The sequence below is a fragment of the Coenobita brevimanus genome, chromosome 91, assembly GCF_032717465.1.
Source record: "Coenobita brevimanus isolate Jiangsu-jjx chromosome 91, ASM3271746v2, whole genome shotgun sequence".
NCBI classification, from domain to species: Eukaryota; Metazoa; Arthropoda; class Malacostraca; order Decapoda; family Coenobitidae; genus Coenobita; species Coenobita brevimanus.
Window position 1 is genome coordinate 1,413,857 of NC_137044.1, and position 26,249 is coordinate 1,440,105.

At 44.0% G+C, this 26,249-nt stretch overlaps 1 protein-coding gene across 1 annotated transcript in view; it reads right to left on the reverse strand.

Annotated features, from left to right (window-relative positions):
* Positions 1-7,490: 7,490 nt before the first annotated feature.
* The window catches only part of LOC145411832 (uncharacterized), a 255,319-nt gene continuing 236,560 nt past the window's right edge, over positions 7,491-26,249 (reverse strand). Inside the window, exons 9-13 of the mRNA XM_080281792.1 lie at positions 24,372-24,485; positions 19,769-19,888; positions 9,486-9,652; positions 8,101-8,365; positions 7,491-7,670 (exon numbers count right to left, since the gene is read on the reverse strand). Of these exons, the coding sequence (XP_080137918.1) occupies positions 7,642-7,670; positions 8,101-8,365; positions 9,486-9,652; positions 19,769-19,888; positions 24,372-24,485 (695 nt within the window). The 3' untranslated portion in view covers positions 7,491-7,641. The remainder of the gene's footprint in view (positions 7,671-8,100; positions 8,366-9,485; positions 9,653-19,768; positions 19,889-24,371; positions 24,486-26,249) is intronic.

Below are 26,249 nucleotides of genomic sequence, written 5' to 3' on the forward strand. Positions count from 1 at the left end.
AGTGTACTGGTGTTGTGATGAGGAGAGGTTGTGATGGTTTGGGCATGTGGAGAGGATGGGGGATGATAACTGGATGCAGAAAGTGAGAAGAGTTAATTTTAGGGGTGGGGTTGCAAGGGGTACAGCAAAAAGGACCTGGGACAAGGTCATTAAGTGTGACCTCAGGGTTAAGGGACTGAACAGGGAGGCTGCCAGAGATTGAGCAGTATGGAGAGCCACCATTAGGTGGCCAAGGCTGACACATGCACGTTGGAGCCTTCAAAAACGAAACTAGTCACACCAGGTACTGACCAGAATTTTCAGCCATGTACCTGCACAAACAGTTTGGTTTCTAAGGGTGCTGTTTACCCCTCCATAAATATAAGTTTTTTTTGCTTTTGTTTTATAATCCTGACAGTCTGTTTATATGTGATAGTATGGTGCAGAGACCTAGGATGAGATGGAGGGATGGAGTTGAGTGACATACGAGGGAGGGGGGAGTGAGTTGAGGGGAGGGCAGTAAAATGGTGGGTGACAGAGCAACTTGGAGGCGTTTTGTCTGTGGCCACACTTTGTGGGATCAGGCCGTAGGGCTATAGATAGATAGATAGATGGTGCAGCACAGATGATATGCCACACAGCATACCCAAGGCAATAACCCTACATGGAGTTTACTGATGACTGACACTGTGTAGGCAGAGCTGATGGAGAATATGAGATAGTAGAAGGTCAAAAGGAATAGGGAAGTGAGCTTAGAAAGACAAAGAGAGAGAGAAAAAGACAAGTAGATAGATAAACAGATAGAGATAGAGAGAAAGAGGGAGAAACTTTATTACAGTACAATGATCCCTACTCTATCATATGGAAGTGAAGCTTAGCCTTACCTTATGACACCCTATGGAGATCTCAGCCACTAAGCCTCAGTTACGCAGTGCCGTGGCATCAATATATTCTTGCAAATACCCTAGCCTGTCGCAGTATGCGGCAAGAGGTGGTGTGTCTCCCACCTTTCGCAGGAAGGCGCCTGATTTCGGCTTGAAGGCTTCTACGGTGCAGGTTAACACGTTTGTGAAATATCCTTTGACGTGGCAGGATCTTCCCCTCTTGCTACGGAACTTTTATTCAAGCTTGGGTAGTACCAGACTCCTCCACAGGGTTAACATGCTGGTCTCATCCCTGGTGAAAGGACACAGGTCAAGGGTGAGAGAAGTGGAAGAGTGGCAAAGAGTGAACAAATGTTATCTGAGAGGAGCATGTGGAGTGAAAAAGAGGTATATGAGAGGTGCATGTGGAATTATATGGAAAAACAACGACAAATGATGAAGGTGACAAGCACTGTGATGTGGATGTGACTGAAAATGTTACGAGAAATACTCTGTGATGGTTCAGTCATGTGGAGAACAGAGAATGAGACTGACCAGGAGACTGTATGAGTGAGGTATTAGGGGAAACTAAGGCTAAGATGGTGGGATGGAGTGGTGAGAGATATCAGAGGATTTGTGAATGGCAGAAGACAGAGTGACATGGAGGCGATTTGTCTGTGGCCACCCCTTGAAGGATTAACGTGTCTGGTAAGTTATACAGATAGATACAGGTGGATAAACAGACAAGGTCAAAGGGAATCTGCTGGTAATGCATGACTTCCTGTAAAAGTCTGTTACTAAGACCTCAATCTTGGCTATAAAAAAAATAAATAAATAAATAAATCATGCCCTATGGGTCAGACACTTACATATTGAAACTTTATTTATTTATTTATAAGTGTACATTAGTGATTATTTAATGCACAGCTTCTCCCTTTCCTATAAAAATTCTAATGCTTGATCATTTTAAAAACACTTCCCTACCTTTCTTCCTGCCTCCCTCCCTTCCTGGATGGTGTGGAGGGTGGGAGATAATCCTGTCTATTCTTTTCTCACATGTTTGTTAAATCTTTGTAGCCTCACATCCACTCTTTTTTTCTCACCAGAATGAGAGACTGATGAGGAGAGTGTATGTGAGTGAGGTGGAGGGGAGGAAGAGGGAGAGGGAGGCCAAGGAGATGGAATGGAGTGGAGAGGTATATGAGAGAGGGGGGGGGGGGTGAGCTGGGAGCAGGGCAATGAAATGGCAGGGGACAGGGCAACATGGAGGTGATCTGTTTGTGGCCACCCCTTATGGCAATAGATAAATAGGTAACCTTAACATGTGGCAATAGGCCCCCTGTTATTCCTGCTTCATGTGAACGCCAGTATGAACTTGATAATTCCTCACATAACTCTCCATTCACTCTCACATGTACAGCAGCTGCCCATTCATAAAATTTCACGTCAACCTGACAATCCATTACGATACAGTTTTCTCTATCTATCTACTGCCAGACGCCTTAATCCCGTAAGGGGTGGCCACAAACAAATTGTCTCCGTGTCGCCCTGTCCCCCGCCATTTCACTGCCCTGCTCCCAGCTCACACACACCCCTCTCTCATATACCCAGTGGCGTCACCAGGGGTTAGATTTTGGGGAGGCTGTAGCACTGGTGTATGCAGCAGGGGGGCACGGGGGGGCGCTGTAAGCCCCCCCCGGAAAATTTTTCGGAAATTGAGCAGCTTTAGGGGCATTTTTGAGGCCTATAGATGAAGAAAAAGTAAAATAAGGTCTCATAGGCTATTAATAAGAAACTTATAGGACACATGCATATTGATGGGCCTAATACCAGGTATCAGTAAGCCTTATGATATAACGTGTACAAGGTAATTGTATCAAGCTTTTTTGCAGATAATAGTTTTTCTTCAATTGCTAATATTATGTGGTATCATAACAGTTTCTTTGTCTTACCATATTAAATTTGATAATTCAAAGAAGCTCTTTATTCAATGTATATATATAGACATAATTGACAAGATTTACCTTCCATTACCGGTACTGTGATAGGAAAACAAAGCCATTCACAAAAAAAAAAAAAATTATATAATATTATTCTAAAACAAGTAACTCCAATTCATAAAGCAATTACATTATAAAAACCATTTTGATAAGACAAAATTAAAAAAAAAAATTGTATTCTATAAAAAGTTATATCCTCCCATACAGTGAAATAATGCAATGTGTGTGTTTTTTTTTTCATTTATGTCACAGTATTACTTATAAGTGAATGTAAACTAAAATTGCAGTTCATTGGAGAGAGAGAGTTTTGGCCTACTTTCTCACTCTGTACGTTTAGGACAATATATTTGCAACAATGAGAAATAGCCTAGGCCTAGCCAATTTAAAATCAATAAAAAAAAAATCCTGGCCTAAGCTTCATAAAATGACTACTGAAATAGTTTGATATAGGGCTACTTACACAAGTCTGAATGGGTTCAGCTTTGGGGTTATCTGGGGTTGCTTCTGCCACCTCATTCCCAATAATAGCCACTTTTTCTTGGCACTCATCTGAGTCATCTTTGGAGGTGCGGGTGAGAAAGAATTTCCTTATGTCACCCTGTCCCTGAGGATTTTTAGATGACCTTTTCATCACTTGAATGGCTGCTGGCTGATATCCACAAATGTATTATTGTAGAATAGCCTATCAAAGGGAAATGACATTCAGTTCGGACAGTCGAGTGTCGACTGAACCAACTAAGTACTGCTGACTCTTTGTATAGAGTATAGGCTAGATCTCATATCTGTAAAAACAAAAATGAACAGGTACAGTGAGGTGGCTAGCAACAATATACCGGAACGTAGTAACGTCTATACAGCCACTGAAACCAATACATTCAAATAAAACCGAAAACAACACAGGATTTAGCCACAGTTCACAGGCACTTCTCAATGTAAACAAACATTCCGAATGAGTTCCGATACTCTGAACATTCGAATTTGTGAAGAATTGCATAGATCAGATAAATATTTTAGACTGCATAATCCAATTTTAAAGCTCTGTGATTAATATATACCATATTATATATTGTAAATATATGATAAGTCTGATAAATATAATACAATCTTGCATTCTTTGTGCAATAAATATATTTCAAAGAAAACCAAGGTTGGAAAAAGTATATGGGAAACTAATATATTATAACTATTATGATTTGAGTCATAGGTTTACGTAAATTGTGAATAACTAATCACATAATATAGCTATAAATAATATTGTATTAAACTAATATGGATGCACGAATAAAAGTGGATTGGCGGTAGGGGGTTGAGGGAAAGTTAGGTGGGTCAATGCCGAGCTGCAAGCATACTATGTAAGCTGGTGATTTTTTATTATTATTATTTTTGGGGGCTGCAATTTTTGGGGGGCTGAGTCCTTGATTTGGGGGGGCTAAGCCCCCCTAGCCCCCCCCCCTCCCGGTGACGCCACTGAGTAGATGTAGTAGTAGTAGCTGCAACACCAGCCTCATCTGGAACAAAAACCTGGTGGACTGCAGGCTGAAGTTGCCCTCATCCTCCAGTTCACCACTCTGTCAGTGGATAGGGAAATAACTGAGTGAAGTCCGTGTAGCCAGGCAGTTGAGCCACCTGGTAATATCGTTGTCGCTACATCAAGGCGTCCCTCTTCAGCACTATGGAACGGTTTATTTAGATCATACGACAGAGGCGGCCCCAACTGAAGCTGTCTAAATTGTACTGTTTTTTACTCTGCCAAATATTGCTATCTCCATCTCGAATGCTGACTTGTTAAAATAGCTTAACACCACAATATAATGCTAGTCACAAAAAAGTGCAATGATAAAGCTTTGGAACCGTAGTTTTCGCGTAAAGTTGTTGACAGAGACAAACAAACCGAGTGAAAACAATACCCATAAAAATGTAAAAATCGTTTTTTCGCCATAACTCCTTTCAAATTCGTCATGTCGACATGAAACCAAAACCTAAATGTGCATCATTCAAATCTGCATCCTTTAACATACCTCATTAGATCAGGAGGGTCACCCCCCCCCCCAGTTAACAGTAGGGGGTTCAACGTCGGGTGGGTCAGGCTTAAAATTTCAAATGGACATAAATACGTCAGTTTTTACCCGATTTACTCCAAATTTGATATGTGACATCTTTGAATAGATATCCTGTTGTGTTTATGCGTCAACACTAAAATGACTTTCGGGGACGGGTTTGCTGTGTCTTCGTACCACTTCTTTTTTCTGCCATCGGGATACTTGAAATAAGCTGGAAAAAAAAAAAAAAAGACGGGTAAAGGTGAAGGACTATAGGGCATACAGACTAGGAGATGCCACTCTAGTCAAAGCTGAATAATGAGGTGAGAAAAGAGTTTGATTGGTGCGGGCGCTCACCATCCACTCACTCACTTGATGCAGTGCTGTTCTCGGATGCCTGCCCTTTCCTCTTTTCCTTCATTCCATCCTTCCTCTTCTGTCTTTCTTTCCATCATTCTTTCCGTTTCTTTCTGTCTACGGGCGACTCTGCACTGATTGACAAGCCAAATGGCTTCCTGTACACCAGGACACCATTTACTACGCTGAGTGGTAATCATATGATCAAATTATGGCACCTGGTGGTTTAGCGGGCAATTAAGGCGCTCCAATCGGATGGTTGAGGTACATTGCTCAAGTAATGCCACTCAGGAATGAGTGGTCACTCTCATCTTCAACGTCGGGACCAACTTGCTCAACCCCGGGCTCCTACTCTCCTCATGGGGTAACACTGGATTAGACGATGAAAGAATGAATGAAAAGAGCACAGAATTATATAGAAAGAACATTTATTGGTATCTTAGGTAAAATATACAAGGTATATACAATGGTCAACATTCACACTTAACAACTAAGGTAACATGTCAGTGTGTGGAGGGATGGAGGGTTGGGCAGCTACATACGGCTGTCCTAGCCCACGCATCAAGGAGGATCTCATATTTTTCCTTTGGTCAGCGCAGTGTTCACTTCTATCAGTCATGATAAGAAGTGAACACTGTTATCATTGCAGGGAAATATAAAATTCTCCTTTACCGATTCAGTCCCTATTTTAAAATAAAAATAGACAAGGAATCAGAGTCTGTAAACGTGTATTCATTTTGAAATAAAATGCTCTAGACTGCTACTCAGTTTTATATCTAAATCTAGAAAATTGTTTTTTTTAAATAACAACTTAATTCTAATAGAATACAGTACTGGGAAATGAATACCCAATACGAATATTGACACTGTGCTGTATTAAGTGAGCCAGTAGGGCGGCCATTTGCTCACAAACATGTCGGCCTGGCCAAAGTCATATCTATGGTATATCCTTTTTGTGTTTTTACAGATTAAATTTTGAGCTGGGAATCTACCGAACAAATAATTTCCCTTAATTTAGAAGGCAAGTAAATGATGAACTTCAGTGTAGCATTGTGGGTGGGGTGCCGTGCCCTACTGGTCTCACGTGGCACTGGACGGGTTGTGTACGGGATGTTGGGTTGGAAGACATTATAGGGAGGGAAAGACACGGAAATATCGTGTGGGAGAACGCTCATCAAAGTTTAGAAAAATTTTCTTAAGTTCTGAGTACAAAGTACATACAAACGTGAGCATTACAATATTTTCTAGGCTAAATATATGTATATTAAAACAGGGAAGTTGTACATTCCTAGGGAATACGAAGATAATGAAAGAAGTTAATAGACCTAAAAAAGTTATGTATGGGTTAAAATAAGTAAGTTTACAAAAGAGTAGTGTTGTGAGAGTCTGGGTCAGCGACGACTTACACGTATAAAATATCCCCAAACAACCACTCCAGGTGTAACAGTGCAATCTTACTCCTGGGGTGGTTGCTGCATCGGAATTTTGATTTGTATTCATCGTAAAAAAAAAAAAAAAAAAAAAAGGAAAAAAGAAAAAGAGAAAAGAACACTCAGATATAAAAAGAGTACATTGTTCCAGTTTTACTAAGTGATAATAATGACGCCAAGCTTTTCATCCTGGGCTATTCTGTATTATGTACCGGGCTTCTTAGTCACCGGGTCCGATTACAAACAACCTTTACCTAGACAGTGCTATAGGGGGAAGTCCACACTGTTAGGGAAAAAAGAGAGTCGCTGTTTTGTCATGTAGTTTGGAGGCGAAGAGGACGGGGAGGGAGGCAAGAGAGAGAGGGAGAAGGAAGGGTAGGGAAGAGAGCAAGAGGGCAGGGAGAGAGTGAGTGGGGCTGGGAAGGACAGAGTAAAAGGGCTGTGGCCATCGACTGAGTGGAGGAGGATAAAGCAAGAAGCGGTGGGGCAAAGGAAGAAGTAAGGGTAAGATGAGATGGTGAGGAAAAGTAAGGGAGACAGTGCAGTGTGCGAAGGGAGGAGAGGGGAGGGACAGAGTATGGTGAGGGGAGGTGGGATGGAGGGGAGTGAAAGACAGAGTGCAGTTAGGAAGGGGAGGGACAGACAGAGTGTGATGTGGGTGGGGAAGCAAGAGAGGAACAGAAGTGATGTGGGTGGCTAGAGGCGGGGAAAACTTGTGGTGTGGGAGGTAAAGGAGAGAAAGAGTGGTGTGGAAGATAAGGAAGAGTGTGGTGAGGGAAGGAAGGGCAGGGAGAAACAGTGTGCTGTAAGTGGTGCGGAGACGGAGGGGAGGGAGAAATAATGTGGTGTGGGTGGTGACTGTCCCTGCCTCAGTACATGTTACACCAATGGATGCAAGTTGGCAATACGAGGGTTGAGGTACTGCAGGGTGGGTGGCTGGCTCCTACACTGGCCTCACACGGACCAGCCTACCCTACACACACTCCGGCGTTGGGCATCGCACTGAAGGGCAAAAAGAACCATGTCAGATTTCAAAGGCAATGCACACATCATAATACAGTAATATCTGAAAGGTCATGTCTATATTTACTCTCTGTTAAATGACAGCAGTATATCGTTCATGACTGATGTAAGTTTACAATACTAACAATTGTTATACATCAGTTCTGTTTAGGAGTGAGAAAAGGATAATTTCTAGTTTATTTGAACGATGTACTGTATATATATATATATATATATATATATATATATATATATATATATATATATATATATATATATATATATATATATATATGTATATATATATATATATATATATATATATATATTCGAATGTTGGTGTTAACTGCAATAACAGCTACTGATTGTCCACATTACAGTATGGTAGGCTACAGAATAGCATTAGCATAGCAAGTTAGGGAGTTCTTACCACAGTTGCCGAGTCTGTAGGCGTGTCCCTCTGGGCATGTGTGGCAGCAGAGCTGGGGTTTGGCCTTGAACTGGGAGTCCACGACAATGGGGAGAACCAGGGCAATGTTGTCGTAATCGATGAGGGTCATGAAGGCGTTGTCCTCCGTGACGGTGAGGACGGCCTCACGCACCAGCTCAATGAATCCGGTCTGGTCGGTAATGTTGTATACGGGGGTGTCGATGGTGATGATCACCTCGCTCAGCTTGGTGCCGTCATCATCAAGCTGGAACACAATAAAAACTTTAGGCACACAACTAAGGTACACTCAGGTAAAAAAAAAAAATAATAATGTACTCCACAAATTCAAAGGCACTGTGAATGCAGAGTGCTCATTTCATCTTAAGTGAAATCTATGATCTTTAGTACAGATGTATGTAACAGTGGATAATAAGTGACCGTCCTTGAAGCCTGACACAGCTTAAACAGTCAGGTACTTCTGAATCGGGTGGGCTACACTTAAGCTACACAGCCTCACTTCAAGGGTGATTTTACGATGATGCCAGGGAGGCTATCAGTAAAGTTAACTTGACATACTGAGGCACAATGCTAGGACCATAAAAGTATATTTGTCAAATGTCACTAAAATATTTAGTAAATAAAGAACGACGCATTAAACAGTTACAATGAATTATTACAGTGTGCCTTAGGATTTAAGAGTTTATTGAGGGTGATAAAAATTCTGACAGTGGTTGCTAAGCGAATACAGTGGTGGCCCATGGAAAAGGTGGGGGATTCTTTTATCTGTTTATTATTATTATTATTATCATTATTATTATTACAGTCACGTTACTGATTTACGTGGATCTGGGCAAGTTTTGGACTTCTCACACCTTCTCAAAACTGATAAACGTAATGTGTTGTACAGTAGACCTGCAATCATTTATTCTTTTAGAGTTCTAGGGCTCCGAAAAATAAAGCGAGATTCCATCCTACCTTAAAACTGCTGCTTAGTATAACAAGACCTCATAAGGATTCGAGACAGTTTCGAGGGAGCGTGAAAGAGCTACCGACAGCAACTACATTTTTATCCAATTCCGAATCACATTGCTCATGATTGGTTAGGGATCAGGAGGAACTTTTAATAGTGGGTGAACGGGCAATAAAGGAGCTCTTGGGACCATTGCTGATGACACTGACATTGGATCCGACCGACATTTTCCTTTTTGTTTCGGTGTCTGGTAATTCAAAAAAAGTATGGTAAGCCCTACTCTTGAAGATCCTGGACCTGATCGATATATAAACACAAAGAAGCAGTGTTGTCGAGGAAAAAAAAAAAAGAACAAGAAAAGACAAGAAAAGCTCTACCAAACCCAAAGCAGTGTGGACATAAAATATAAACTCACAGCGCTCTTGATCTGCAGGTCTCCGATACCGCACTCTTCTGGGTAGGGGCAGAAGATGTCGTTGTACTTGTAGACCAGACCGTCAAACTGGTGCTGCAGGTTCTCGATGCTCGCCCGCTTGTAAGTGATCTTGAACTGCAGGTTGGCGGAGAACACGGGCACGATCTCTGTTGGAAGGGTAGTTGTTGATTAGAAGGCCAGAAAAATGGTGGTAGAGGAAGGCTATGGGTGAAATGGAAGAGTAAGAGTTAGGTGAGGCAGTGACCTGCAGTGGAGATGAGCTGGTGGAAGGATAAAGTAGAGGAGTGTATGAGGCAGGGTGGTCTAGAATGGAGATAAGTTGGTGGAAAGATGAAATGAAGTGTATGAGGAGGGGTGACGTAGAAGGGAGGTTGAGATATGGAGTTATCTTGGTCCCGCAGAGGAAGACCATGAATAAAATGGAAGGGCAAAGTGCATGAAGGAGAGCGGCTTAGAGTGGTGGTATCTGTAGCTGGCTAAAATTTCTATGCTGACAGAGATCCGGAATGGCTTCCCCTCTGCCCTGCCAGAGCTAACAGGGCCACATGGGGCCCCTGGGGTCAGACTGGGTCAACACGCCGGGCATAGAAAGCAAGAAAAACTGGGGTAATGGGAGTGGCGGACTGATATGAATGACTGGTAAAACACACACACACACACACACACACACACACACACACACACACACACACACACACACATCCAGGAAGAGAAGGGAAAGAGAATGTTTGTTGTGAGGCAGCAGTGAAAGTTGGCTGGCTAAGGAGGAAAAGGAAGCGAGAGGAATGAATCTGCCAAAGGCTGCACAATTACACCCTTTCAGGTAAACCACACAGTCTGGCTGCTTTGCACATTTACCGTCACATTCACCGCTATCACTGGATATAACAAAATTATTTATATATATATATATATATATATATATATATATAAAATGTGTGTGTGTGTGTGTGTGTGTGTGTGTGCTTTGAGAGAGAGAGAGAGAGAGAGAGAGAGAGAGAGAGAGAGAGAGAGAGAGAGAGAGAGCCGTTAGCTGAATGACAGTGCGTGTTTTGCGACAATGGACGAAGACAAGCGCGTGTGATGATGTGACACCCCGATTGTCTTTTGTTTTGATCCTAAGCGCGCCAATTCCCGCCAAAACCTTTCCCATAATCCCCAGGCAGCATCAGTGACTCGCTCATTGCCTCACGGGGGTGTGCAAATGAGACACGGAGGGTAATGATGGCAGCTTCTGAGTATGAGATGGAAAAGTGGAGAATTGCGGAAATCAAAATACGATCAAAATACGGGACATGAATTGTGAGAAACTTGGGAGGGACTTGGAAGATAATGACTCAGTGAAAATAAACATGAAAAAATGAATGAGGGTGCAAGAAAAAAGCAATGAAAAAAGAAGGGTAATTAATAAGAGATAAGAATTGTGAGAAAAGAGAACTCAGGTCAATGAGGACGATGAGAGGAGAAGAGAGAGGGGACGAGGAGGGGTTGGGAATGCAAAAATGGCGAGAAACGTGAGGGATGACAATTAATGTGAGAGGAGTGAAACAAAAAAAATGAGAGAAAAGGTGAAGGGTAAGATGGTAGGAGAGGAGGGTGTGGGAGAGTTGATGATGAGAATGAATGAGAAAAGAAAGGAGAGAGAGAGAGAGAGAGAGAGAGAGAGAGAGAGAGAGAGAGAGAGAGAGAGAGAGAGGGAAAGGTGAGGTAAGGAGGGTGGAAGGGAGAGGTGAAGGAATAGAGTAGGCGAAGGAAGGAAGGAAAGATGGTGAAGAAGAGCAGGGTTAATATGAGAGGGAGGGAGGAAGAGAGGGTAAGGTGGAAGGGAGGATGTGACGGTGGGAGGTGAGGGAAAATGGATGGGGTGAGGGGAGACTGGTGGGGAGCAGAAAATGAAGGAAGGGAGGGGAGAGGCGAGGGAAGGGGAGATCGTAAAGAGGGAAAGAGTGAGAGGGGATGAAGGAAAGCATGGAGAAAAGATGAGAGGGGGAGGGAAAGAGGTGTAGGGAGAGAGAGAGAGAGAGGATGAGTGGGGAGAGGATGATGAAGGAAGGGAGAGAGTGTGAGGAATGGGGGAAGGAGAGAGAAGAAGCAGGAGGGGGAGGGGAAGAGGTCAGGGCAGGTCAAGAGGAAGGAAGGGCCAGAAAGACTCTAAAGCAGAACAAACAAACAAACACACGAGGAGAAAGTAGGCAGTCTGGAGGAAGAGGAAGACAGACAGGAACTAAAACGAGACGAAGGAGGAAGAGAAGTTAAAGAGGAAAGAAGAGAAACAGGGGCAAGAAGAAAAGGCGTGGAAGAGAAAAAAGAGACGCTGGAGAGAGAAGAAAGGAGGAGGGTAAATAGGTGCCGAGAGGGAGGAGAGGGAAGGAAGAGAAGAATGGGAGAGTAAGAGGAAACAATAGTGAACAGAAGATACAGAAAATAATGGGCGAATGGACGACGGAAAGGTACAGATATAGAAAGAAAAAAGAGAGGCAGAAAAGGGAGAACATGGGGAGAGGAGAGACAAAAAGATGAAGACGAGAGGAAGAAAAGGGGAAGGCAGGAATGGGGGGATGGAGGCAGAAGAGAAACGAAAGAGGAAAGGAAGACAAGGAAGAGACTGGCAGAAGAGAGGAATGAGGAAAGGAGGTTGAAGACAAACGAAAGAGGGAAGGAAGAACATTAAGAGGTTGAAGTAACGAAGAGATATGAATGAGTAATATGGAAAAAGGAAGAGGTAAGAAAGGGTACATGGAAAAGAGGAGGGAAGGAGAAAGAAGAGGCCAGAGGTGAGGAAGAGAGGAAGACGAACGAAGAGAAAATGAAAGAAAAGAGGATGATGAAAAAAGACGAGGAAAGATGGCAAAAAAAAAGAAAGAAAGGAGGAATGTGAGAAGATGAAGAATAAGGCAGTAGAAACAAGAGGGAAGAAAAAATGGAAAGAAAACTACGTAAGAAGACAGGAAAGCAGAAGCATATGTGAGGAAGACAACAGGACAGGACAGAAGAAAAATGTATACACTAAGAGGAGGCAGGAAAAAATAAATAAAAAAACAAAAACAAGAAAGGAAAAAAGAAAAGGGAAAGTGAGAAAATTAAAAACTCCAAATATACGAAGTAGAAAATTTTAAAAGGTGGATTTAAAAATATTAATAAAACGACTGGTAACTTAGATTTGCGATTAAACTGAACAATATGATGAAAGTAAAAAATCAGAACAGAAAATACTGAGTAAAAGTGAGTGAGGGGTGACAAAATGACTTCGGTGAAAGGAAGAGAATGCTGATGTTAGAAAATACCTGTGTGTGTGTGTGTGTGTGTGGTAAAGTCTAACACACACACACACACACACACACACACACACACACACACACACACACCACTTCACTCCTTGACCTTTTCCACCACCCCATCCTTCTTTCAACTTCACATTCTTTCAGTTTCCCTGTTTCCATTGCACAGTGTTTTCAGCTTTGCCTAAATTTCCTCTCTTCTCTCTCCTTCCCCCTATTGTATTCTTTATTTCCCTTTCTTCCATATTCACTTTAATTCTCTTTAATTTTTCTTTCACATACAAGCAGGGAACACACCATTCTCAACTCTTTCACTACGACCTCCTGTGTATTATTATTCTTAGCTCCACCAGACGATTTTCTTCAGTTGAAGGGAGACATCTACCTCCACTAACCCCCTTCTCTACCAGGACGCTAACCTTGCTTGAATAAAAGCGGCTGGAGATATGAAGAATAAAATAGAAAATATCCTGGGATTTGGCGGGTTAATACTCCCCCCCTTCCCCCCTGTTTCTTTCTTTCTTTCTCTCTCTCTCATACGAGGGGGAGGGGAAAGGGGATGACGAAAAAGGAGGGTATGTGTGGCCGAAAGGATGGAACGAAGTGGAGGAGGTGAGAAAAGGGAGGTAAACTGAAGAGGAAGTGTGAGTGGGAGAGGTAGAGGAAGGGGAAGAGGATGATGAAGAGGAAGGGGAAGAGGAAGATGAAGAGGAGGGAGAGAGGACAGGATAGCAGAGACTGGAAAATGAGAATAAGATGCGAAAAAGGAAGACGAAGGAAGATGGGAGGAGGAAAGGGAAGGGGAAGGAGAGAGGACAAGCAAAAAGTGGAAGGAATGGAGATAAGAGGTCAGTGGAAGAAGACACGGTAAAGGGTAGAGGGTGGGGATTGTGGAATGGGAAGTGGCAGAGGAAAAGGAAAGAAATAGAAAATGAAAAGGAGAGGAAAGGACAATGGGGAGAAGGCTTGCAAAGATGGGAGAAAGGAAAGGAAAGGAAAGGAGAAAAGGCAATGAAAAAATGGGGAGTAGGTAGCGGAATGGAAAGAAGGAAAAGAAAGAAGGGGAAAGGAATGGAAAGTGGAACTGGGAGAAGGAAAAAAGAAAGGAAGACAAGGCAAAGGCAGGAAGGAAGTACAAGGTAAAGGACAGGGAGAGACGGCAAAGACGGGAACAGAGGAAGGAAGATATAAGCAGGTGAAGAGGGGGATGGGAAGAAGAGGGTAAGGAGGATGAGCACTGAAGGAAAGGGAGGAATGAAAGTAATGGGACACACAAGAGAGATTGGGGGGGCGGCAGAGAGACAACACCATAATATATTGTTGTGGTGTGTGTGAGGAGGTGGGGGGTAGAAGGAAGAAAAGGAGAGGAGAGGAAAGGAGACGAAAGAAGAGCGTCGACGAAAGGAAAGGAGAGAAGAGATGTGGTAAAAGGAGAGGACATGAGTGGAAAGGAAAGGAAACGTAAGGAAGCAGAAGGGCAAACAGGAAAAGATGATGAGAAGGAGATAGATGAGAGTTAGGAAGGGCGGGAGAGAGACGACCACTGGATACCACCGAACAATGTACTGTGGTGTGGCGATATTTATGTGGGGGCGTGGTGGCATACCGTAGATGTCGAGGAGGAGGAGAGGAGAGGAGAGGAAGGGGAGGGGGAAGAGAAGAGAGGAGAGGAGGGGAGAGGAGAGAAGAAAGGAGAGAAGAGAAGAGGAGAGAGGAGAGAAGAGAGGAGGGAAGAGAAAAGGACAGAACAGAGCTGTATAAAGAGAGGAGAGGAGAGGTGAGGTGAGGTGAGGTGAGGTAAGGTAAGGTAAGGTAAGGTAAGGTAAGGTAAGGTGAGGTGAGGTGAGGTGAGGTGAGGTGAGGTGAGGTGAGGTGAGGTGAGGTGAGGAGAGGAGAGGAGAGGAGAGGAGAGGAGAGCAAAAGAGAGGATGGGAGAGGAGAGGAGAGGGAAACAGAGGAGGGGTAGGAGGAGGAAAGAAAAAATGCAGTGTAGGGTGAGGCTGAGAAGGTAAGGGAGGACACACACAGGAAAGAGATGGAAAGGAAAGGAAAGGATGGAAGACAAAGAAAAAAAGGAAGGACTCGAAAGGGAAAGGAAAGGATTGTAAGAAAAGACAAAGATAAACAAACAAATAAGAGGGACACGAGAGAGTAGGACTGGTGAAGAAAGAGACGGGGAAAATAAAAAGAGAAATTGCTTTAGAACTTGCGGAGGTCAGGGAAAGAGGATACTGAGTACTGTGTGTGCGCGCAGAGTGGTGGTTGTGGTAGTGCTGCTAACTGATAATGGTGATGCTTGAGACTGTGGTGGTGGCAGTGATTGCTGTGGTGGTTAAGACTCTGACAGTTGTGGTGCTTACAAATGTGGCAGTTGTTTTGCTCAATGTTGTGGTGGCTGTGGTGCTATATGTTGTGGTGTTTTTGGTTGTGTGATGCTTAAAATTGTTGTTTGTGTGTGGAGGGAGTTGGGAGGATAAACAGTGCGAAGGTAGAGAGTAGTGTGGAGGAAGGGAGTAGAATGAAGTGGATGAAGAGAACAGTGTGGAGGCAGGGAGTGAGGGTGGAGAGACAATTAGATGAAGAGCATTGTGTGGATGAAGAGAGAAGTAAGAAGTGAGTAAGTGAGGGAGCAGAGAAGATTGGATAAACATGGTGCAAAGATAAGATTAAGGAGTGATTAAGTAAAGAGGAGTGGACGAAGAGAGCAGTGTGAGATGAATGAGTAGAGAGCAGCGTGGACCAAAAGAGCAAGTAAGGAGAGACTATTGTGAAGAGAATTAGTACAAGGAGTAGTGTGGATGAAGAGAGCATAGTGGACTGAGGTGGAGTAAGAACTAGTGGGTCAGACGGCCACATAGTAACTGGTTTGTTTTTGATCACTTTCCACCTCCTGGGCTCTCCCTACCATCACCACCACCAGTGTGTGTGTGTTGTGTGTGTGTGTGTGTGTGTGTGTGTGTGTGTGTGTGTGTGTGTGTGTGTGTGTGTGTGTGTGTGTGTGTGTGTGTGTGTGTGTGTGTGTGTGTGTGTGTGTGTGTGTGTGTGTGTGTGTGTGTGTGTGTGTGTGTGTGTGTGTGTGTGTGTGTGTGTGTGTGTGTGTGTGTGTGTGTGTGTGTGTGTGTGTGTGTGTGTGTGTGTGTGTGTGTGTGTGTGTGTGTGTGTGTGTGTGTGTGTGTGTGTGTGTGTGTGTGTGTGTGTGTGTGTGTGTGTGTGTGTGTGTGTGTGTGTGTGTGTGTGTGTGTGTGTGTGTGTGTGTGTGTGTGTGTGTGTGTGTGTGTGTGTGTGTGTGTGTGTGTGTGTGTGTGTGTGTGTGTGTGTGTGTGTGTGTGTGTGTGTGTGTGTGTGTGTGTGTGTGTGTGTGTGTGTGTGTGTGTGTGTGTGTGTGTGTGTGTGTGTGTGTGTGTGTGTGTGTGTGTGTGTGTGTGTGTGTGTGTGTGTGTTGTGTGTGTGTGTGTGTGTGTGTGTGTGTGTGTGTGTGTGTGTGTGTGTGTGTGTGTGTGTGTGTGTGTGTGTGTGTGTGTGTGTACAGTAGAAGACAGACTGACAGATGGGGAAACAGAGAGGTATATGGGCAAACAGAAATACAGCCGTGGCTAAATACAAATTAGAAAAATAGCCAGATACAAACTAGATGACAGCCAGATAGAAATAAACTGAGACAGATAAACAGACAGACATAAAGATGGGAGGGGGAGATTGAAAGACAGTCACACAAAAAGCTAACCAGGCAACTTCTGACGGCAGGAGTGGATAGAAGGACGGTGGAATGAAGAGGGAAGGATGAAGGGCGGACGGCTGGGGGGATGAAGGAAGACAGGTAGAGAAGTAGGAGTGATGAGGATAGAAGGAAGGCAGTGGACAGAGGAAGGATGGAAGGAAAGCAGAGAAACAAGAAGGCAGAGAGGGTGCCAAAGGAGTATAAAAAGGAAAGAGAAAACAGATATGAAGGGAAGAAGAAAGAAGGCCAAGGCAGGGCAGGGAAGAGCATGGCATTTAAGAGGAAAAGGTAAGAACAAAAGGGAATAGAAGGATAAGAGAAGTAGACAAAGTAGAAGAGGGTGATGGAATCGAAGGATGAGGCAGTAAAGGGATGGGAAGTTCGGATGGAGAGGAAATGGGTGGATGGATGAAAGGATGGGATAAGGGTGAATAATGGAAAGTCAGAAGAGAGGGAGAGAAGAGGAGAATGAGAGGTACAGTAGGTGGATGATATAAGGACGGGGAAGACGGTAGAGGAACTGGAACAGAGGAGGTAGATGGAATGAATGAATGAATGAATGAATGGAAGGAAAAAAAAGAAGGATGGTGTGGAAGGATAAGCAGAGTATGTGGAAGGATGGTATGGGCAGACATGGTAGTGGAGAAAGATGAACTGTGTATGGAAGAAAATGAATGAACAAGGCAGAAAGAGAGGGGGGAATGGAAAGATAGAAGAATGTGAAAGAGAAATATGAATGAGGTAGACAGAAAGAGGGAATGAAGGTAGATGGAGTTATGTGGGGATGGGCTGGGCCGAAGACAGGAAAGGAATGTGGGTAAGATATATATGGGTAGAAGGAGCAGAAAAGAGGGATGGAACGGAAAGATAGATGGAATGACTGGAGAGACATGAGAGGAGAGAAGAGATGAATGAAGCGGGAGGATAGAAGGCAGACGGAAGGAAGGAATGGACGGAGAGGCGAGGAGAGGAGAGGAGAGGAGTGAGAGATAAGGGGTAGAGGAGACTGGGGCAGGAGGGGGACGGGAGGGGGGGGAAGAGAGGAGAGGAGAGATGTGTGGGTCAGTTCGGGGAGACACACACATATACGTATACACACGTACACACACTATTTGGCTCCGTGCCCAGTTGGTCAATGTGTGTGTGTGTGTGTGTGTGTGTGTGTTAGAGAGAGAGAGAGAGAGAGAGAGAGAGAGAGAGAGAGAAATCACTTTAAGCACCTGTGTGTGAAATCACCTGTATGACGTTAAATAATCCAACTTTACCCCTTCACTAAGATCACACCTTTCCAACTCTATTCTTGTTACTTTCAGACGATTTTATTAAGCTTAGGAGAGGCCTTTTGAATAGACGGGGGTTAAATAAAGCCCTACTAACCCCTCCACTACAAGGGGTCTTTACTGAGCTGAATAAAATCGTCTGGTAGTAGCACAAGACCAACATTGACCCAATCAGCCCGGTAACGTCCTTTTCATTTCATTATAATCTGTAGACAGTTTTATCTGGCTTCATGAGGGACTTATTGAACTACAGGGGTTGGATCTAGCCTTAATTAACCCTTCAAGACTAAAAGTTTCTCCTAAGCTGCATTCAGTCCTCTAGTATTAGCCTGATTAGAAAGGAAAAGACGTCACCGGAGTAAGGGTTTAGGGTGTCATTGTGCTGGGAAGGTAAAGTTTTTCTAGGCATCCCGCAAGCAGACACGCATGTAGCTCCGGTGGGAAAACGAGAGCCACACAATACACACGACGACACAAAAGGGGCTGGGTGAACAAAGAAATGAGTGAGAGAAGAGTAATGGTTACCGAGATACCCAGACAGACAGCTAAACAGATAGGCAGACAAATGGATTGATAGATGGACAGATAGAGAGGGAAGAGGGAATGACCTTGAACATGTAGGAAGAGAGGTTATGGAAGAGGGTTGATGTAGGGAAAAGAAGGAAGTAATGGGATGGCAGGAGGGAGGGAGGGAGGGTGGATGACACAAAGATAAGGAAGGATGGATGGGTGGAAAGGAAGGGAAGGTGACAGGGCGGGAGGGACGAAAGGGGATGGGAAGGCGAAAGAGTATATGGGTAAGAGGGAGGAAAGAGTGAGGTGGGAGAGTGTGTGAGTGAAAGGATGGGAAGGAAGACAGGAAGGGATAGGTAGGAGGATGGGAAGTAGGTGAGAGCTTGTGGGTGAGAGGAAGGAGAGAGGGGGGAGATGGGATGGAGGTGAAAGAATATGTGGATGGGAAAGGGAGAGGGAAGGAAGGAGGGTGGGAAAGAAGTCAGACAAGGAGGGGATTAGGAGAAACTGAAGAAGAGGGGAGGGGGAGGGGGATAATGTGAGTGAGAAAGAAGGATCGCCATTGGCCAGGTGAAAAATGAATGATGGGAAAGGAATACGGGTTAGAGGGATGGATGGAGGGGAGAGGGCAGGACATGCAAGTAAAATGGGAGAGGGTGGTAGCAGAAGTGAGTGAGAAAGAGAGGGACAGGAGGATATGCGGGTGAGGGGAGGGGGTGGGACAAAGGTAAGGGGGTAAGAGGGGAAGTGGGTGAGAAAGTGAAGGAAGAATGTGTGGACTGGGAACTGAGGAAATGATGAGTGGCGGAATGGGTATGCAGATGTGAGAAAGAATGAGTGGATGGGTAAATGGGTGAAAGAGTGTGAAGAATCTTTGGAATGTGCATGTAGGTGACTGGGAGAGAGGAGTTGGGCGGTGGAATGGGCACGTGGATGAAAGGTGAGGATGTGAGGGTATGTGGATGGGACGAAGGGATGGATGAGTGAAGTGGGAATGTGGATGAAAGGCAATGGTGGTAGGAAGGTGGAAGGGTATGCGGGAGGAAGGCAGGGTGTGATAGGAGGGATGGGTGGACAGTTAGAGGCCGGAATGTTGATGGAGAGGTGATGGGAAGGACCTGGAGAGAGGGAGGCAAGATGGACTGCACGGGGGAGAAGGAATGGAATGTGAGACGGGGCACGGAGGGAGACAGGTATGGCTCACACACACACACACACACACACACACACACACACACACACACACACACACACACACACACACACATACACACACACACAGTAACTTACATATAAAATGAAACATATCAATCACACACATTACATCACAGAAATTCTCTCTCTCTCTCTCTCTCTCTCTCTCAATCGAAAGGGGGAGAAGTGAGAAAGGAATAATATTTGATTACTGAAGAGGAGGACCATCTCTCCTCCCCTCGTCAGCAACCTCCTACACAAAGACTTCCACACACTTACCGTAACACTCAGGCGCCTTTCCAGCAGGGGCCCACACACCACCCTCGTCGCAGGAGTACTTGGGGGCTGGCTGAACGAAGAACCCGTACCCAACCTCGCACACGGCGTCGCACATTGAGCCTGAGGACGTACAAGGGAGGATAAATGCGTGGGGTTCAGTGCATGGGGGTTTAATACACTGCAGTTAAGTACGCTGTGGTGTAGTACATCTGGGTCACATACACTGGAGTTAAGTAAACAGGGGTTAAGTACAGCGGGGTTTAGTACAGCGAGGTGACGTACAGTGGGGTTAAGTAACATGGGGTTAAGTGCATTCAGTATTGTGAGGCTTCGTACGTTTGGGTAAAGTACATTGGGAGTGAAGTACACAGAGCCTGCCAGAGCATGGCGTTATGTGTATGTGATTTAGTACATTTTCATTTAGTGCTCAGGGGTAAAGTACAATGGAAGTGTCTGTGTATGGGGCATTACATGTAAGGGGTTAAGTACACTGAGGTCCAGCAAACATCACAGGACCTAATATCGATCTAATTATCGATTAATTTACCGGTTTACCGGTATCGAGAGTTTACTATCTACCTGTGTGTGTGTACATACATACATATACACATACATATATATATATATATATATATATATATATATATATATATATATATATATATATATGCTTAAAAATTCATTTTTTCTGTTTACCTGTTTAATTTTCCTACACCTATTCTCTACATTCATCCCTACACTTATTCTATAAATACTCAACAATCATCTCCATCAGTCATCTGCCTATGTATCTATCAGTTAACCTATCTACCTACCTGCTTACCTGCAAGAGTATGGGATTACATCGTGTTACTAGGAGCACATCAGGCACATCTACCTACCTGCCTGCCTCCCTACCTTTCCTACTTTCCTACCTACCTGCCTACCCACCAATCTGCATGAGTACCGGTACGGGGTTACATGGCTGACATATCTACCTACTGATGCAGCCAGTATCTATATATCTATCCATCAATTCATCCATCCTCCCTCATGCACAGCTTTTTATACATCTGTCTTTGCTGATCCATCTATTTATTTATCTACCTTGCTATCTGTCTGAATCTGACACCTAATGACACATAGAGTTCAAAATAGCCTAGGCAAAAATCTAACTATCAGTCTATGTAATCTACCTATCTATCTACTAAAGCCAGACGCCTAATCCCGGAATGGGTGGCCACAAAGAATCGCCTCCAGGTCATTTTGTCTACGCCACCAGACTGCCCCTCTCCAAGTCTCACCACCCTTCCTCAAATTCCTCACTATAGAGAAAAGCTAGCAAATAACCCTATCCACCTATACCCCGTTCTTCCTCCCAGCTTAGCACATACTATCACACCCCACACCTCCTTCCGCTACGTCCTGCACCCCTGACACATATCACCTCTACCTCAACCCTCTCTAACCCCTTCCACAACCCATTCTCTCTCTCCTATGGTACACGTTACTCATACGCATTTATGCCTTTCCTCCCACTGTCTTCTGCCACACCCCATTCTTACTCCGATATGACATCCAATCACCTTCCATGCCCTACTTCCATCCATCTGTTCCACTCCCCACTCCTTCTGCCAATACTATACCCCAACTCCGTGCCACCTACGCCACTCCCTGCTCCCTCCCACCTTCTTACAAAATCTCACTCCAGTCCACCTACACCGCACCCACTTCCATCCACCCACGCCACAGCTCTCACCAACCACACCCCACACCCTTCCACAGCCGACTCTTGACCTTACCTAATGCCTATCCTTGCCACACCTTCCTGTACACAAAAACACGTGACCCTTCCCGATCCATGTAGCAAAGTAATGGCAGCAATATAACAAAGGCGAGATAGGGCAGATAACCTTACTGACCACCATGCCGTTAGCTGGCTATAAATACATGCTATAGCTAAAAGAATATACATAAAACGTAAATTCTAGTAACAAATTCTGATCGCGGAACTATTACATCTTCCTTGTCTGCCACAGCTTCCCTAGTGATACATGTTTTGCTACACCTCTTTATAACAGTACACCTTTCCCTGTCTCACTCCGCCTCTGCTGCATGTTACCACTATCACTCCCATCACCACACCCGTTACATCCTATCTCAAATTACACCTTGCCCATTTCAGACCCTGTTCTTTCCTACACTTTACCTTTGTCACATCCTTTTCCAGTCATCTGCATCACCTCACCTCTGACACTATTTTTATGTCCAACTCTGGGAATAGGCTTAATAATTCTTTCCTTTAGGTCCACCGGTCTTCTAACGTGCCACATACCTGGCACCTAAGTCCTGCCACACCTTTGTTTTGACGCACCCAGCTCCTACTTCACCTTAACCCCTGTCACACCCCAATCTTTCCCTGCCACAGCTCACCGCCACACCCCATCCTTGGCGGTCGGAGTGGCCACCTACTGTACCAAGACCTTGACATATACTATACACTCCCGAGTCCAAACACTACTAAAGCCTCTCACCCCCAGCCACCCCTCGCATACATTAGCTGGGTGGACGCGTTATTTACGGTCCAAGGGTACAGACGGGGTGAGGGAGGGGGTACAGAGGAAGTGAGGGAGGGGGTACAACGAAAGTGAAGGAAGAGGAACAGAGGAGGTGTGGGAGGGGGTACATAAGTAGTGAGGGAGGGGGCAGAGGGTGTGAGGGAGGGGGTAGATAGAAGGTGAAGGAAGAGGTACAGAGGAAGTGAGGGAAGCGGGTACAAAGGGATAGAGGGAAGAGGTAAGGAGAGTGTGAGGGATGGGGTACAAAGGGATTGAGGGAAGATATAAAGACGATGTGAAGTAAAGGATACAGAGGGAGTGAGGGAGAGGCTACAGAGGGAATGTAGAAAGGGGTACAGACGGAGGGGTGGCAGGGAAAGGAAGTGGGGAAAGCTAGTTGGTAAGACAGAACCTACACCTCCCTTTCTATACCTTTTCGTGTTTACTTAAGTTCCATCGCATCCTATCACTTGTATCCCTTTATTTCTATCTTCTATCAATCTCTTATCCCATCTCTCTCTCTCTCTCTCTCTCTCTCTCTCTCTCTCTCTCTCTCTCTCTCTCTCAGTAACAAGGAACCCCAGACACAGTTCATTCAAACACCCACCTCTGACCTTAACCAACACCTACACAGCCTCTCTACACACCCTCTACTCTCTCTCATATGATCCTCACACTCACTCTACCCAACACCGCCTGACAGCTTTCTCAAATCCCCAGCACACTTACATAACCCTTTCAGTACCATAACATTCATTACTGGTTTATTATTGCTAGTTCAAGATGTTTATGTTCAGCTTAGGAGACGCCTCTCGTAATTAAGACTATTCCTAACCTCTGCAGTTCGGAAAGTTATTCACACCTGAACCAAATTATTTAATAACAAAAAAGGTACAGACTCCACTGTGCTGAAAGGGTTATATAATCTACCGCTACCTTGCGAGTCTTCTTCTTTTTCTAAGGTGACGCTAATTACATCATTTATAACTGGCTCTTCCCCTGTTCTCTCTAATTCTTCCTTCCCGACCTTCCTTAATCTGGGTATGAGTGAAACCCTTTGCCGCGTCTCAAGTTCCTACTTAATGAAACGAGACTCCTGCCAAACTGATTTTTTACTGGGCAGTTACGTAAGATTTCATTAGGAAGCTGTGATCCATCCAGACTGATTCTTAATGATCAGTTACGCAAGATCTTATTAGGATATGGTAATAAATTGTGGTTAGACTGACTTGAAGGCCACTCAGCATGAATTCTGGTACTGGGCGTATGGCAAGAGAGAGAAACTGATTGGTGAATAGATTTTTAATTCCTGATACCTAATACCGACATAAACCCTGATACTGGGCGTCTGGCAGTACATATATACAGACTGATTGACTGATACGGATGTCTTAGTACCTTACACCTGCATATATTCTAAGATTGGGCATCTGGGGACAGAGAGACGACTGATGAATATATGCTCATTTCCTTTTAACGTGTAACTCCCAGTGAATTATGACATAAGAAAGATTGAAAGAAAGACATATATTTCCTAGTTCTTATAATTACAGTACATGGTGATACTAAAAACATATTGATGGATAGATAGAGATTTCCGAGTTCTTACACAGGAAATGACAAATCGATGCAGATATTCTGGTTACTTACACCTGCATGATGACACTAGGAACAAACTGACAGATAAAGATTACCTACTGTAGTCCTTACACCTACATTACATTAGAAACAGACAGACAGACAGATAGATAGATAGATTGATACAGGTTTTCAAGTTCTTACACGTATATGATGGCACTGGATTTATACTCATTTTTTTTTTCTGTCGAGACGAAGATGAACTTGACAGGTTGGTGACGATTGGCTGAATGCAACATGTTCGAATAACATCGTTGTATTTCAAAAAATTACCATGTTCGATTCACATTCCAGGTAATTATCTGAAATACAACGATGTTAATCAGACATGCTGCATTCAGCCAATCATCACCAACCTGTCGAGAACATCTTTGCCTCGATTAAAAAGGAAGAAAGAAAAAAAAATGATTACAGGATAGGTCACTCACCCTTGCTCCAGGTGATCTTGTTCTCGCAGGAGCCATCGTGGACAACCTCGGACACACCCCGACAGGTGGACACGGTGTGGAAAGGAGTCTCGAAGTTGGGGCAGGTCTCCACGTCTGCAGGAGAAGAAAGACGAGGTTAGAACATACAAAGATACAAAAGACCACTATGCTACATTCCTGAGTTGTTCCACTACTTCTAATCTATATGCTATGATGGTTGATATATTCCGTTTTTCCCAGTTATAATTTTCTACACCCATGGAACAACCTCCCTTGGTGACTGGGACATTAATTTTCATACTCCCTTTACTACACTGACAAAATTCCACACAATTCGTGATACCCCTATGCAATATCTGTAGCTGTTTAAGGAGGATCGCCATAGTGAGAGTTAATTAAGCAGAACAAACATACCCCTGTGCCACATCCGGCGATTGGTTTATAAAATTGGGCTACACATGCACGGCACTTTCATTTCCGTCCTATTAACATTTGAGGAAAGACAAGGTTGCAACACATCCAGAATTCAATTTACTTCCAGTTCTTTCAACACCTGCAGGAGGGAAGTCACGATCAGAATGCGTCATGACTGAAATTAACAAACGCTACATTTACAAGTTACTTCCTTATTTCGTAGCAACATCTGTGACCGGAGAGAGTAAATATATATCTAAAGCCGGATAAAAACAATGATGACCATATACTGCAACACAAGCTCACACTTCTCTTAATGGCTATAATGAGTTGTTTTTATCCTTGCTTTCAGTGACGCGGGAAAAAGTTGCTTGGCCCACACGTCAATACAAGTTTTCCTTCGACAAGTGTAGGAGGCGAGGTTTCAGGCGACACTTTTCCACCACGGCATAAAATACAAAGTGCTTGGCTACCATAAAGCTGCCTAGGCTAGCGGTACCCCAGACACTAACTCATCCTACAGTTTATGTTAAGAAGGTAACGGTGTGGTAGAAAACTTGCTTAGTGCCCCCCCCCAAAAAAAAAAAAAAAAAAAAAAAGCTGGTTGTTGTGGGGAGTTCCTAGACTTGGTGCAACACTGTTTTTGCTTTTTTGTTTTACCGAAAGTGTTTGTGATGCGCGTGTGAATACAATGACGTTATATGAGCAAACAAAACAAACACAGGAACACCGCTGAAAGTATCCCTTCTAACAATATAAAAACAGCAGCAGTCACTTCCAAAATTATCTCTTACAACATAGCACAAACAGCTATAACACCTTCATTAGCACCCCTTTAACAGTAGCAAAAGTCTTGTAAACAAATCTTAATAAGTCATTCCATAACACACCAAAAATAAACACAGCATCATCCAGACATCCCTAAACAACAAAAACACCCACGGTAAGACCATCAAATTTATCCCTTTTATAGTACACACACACACACACACACACACACACACACACACACACACACACACACACACACACACCATCAAATTATCCCCTACAACACGACACAAATAACTGTACGTAACTAACTCATGAAAATATCCCTTACATGTCACAAGGCAATAACAGCGCCAGCAAAAACACCCACAAAAACATCATCACCTTACAAAACAACCACAGATCATAAAACAAGAGAAACAGCCACATAAACATCAGCATCTCACATAAAAATCTCTCACAAAACATCACCCCTTCTTAATAAATTCCTCTCATAACGACATCTTCCAAAAACGCACTGGACTAACACAGCCACATCTCAGAAAAGCGCAACACACAACCACAACGCAAAGGAAAACAATCATAACACACGCAAAAACTAAAAAGAAACAAAAGCAACCTCCAGAAAAGCACTACCATCTTGTGTGTGTGTGTGTGTGTGTGTGATGTATCGTCAAAAACAGCACTATCGCA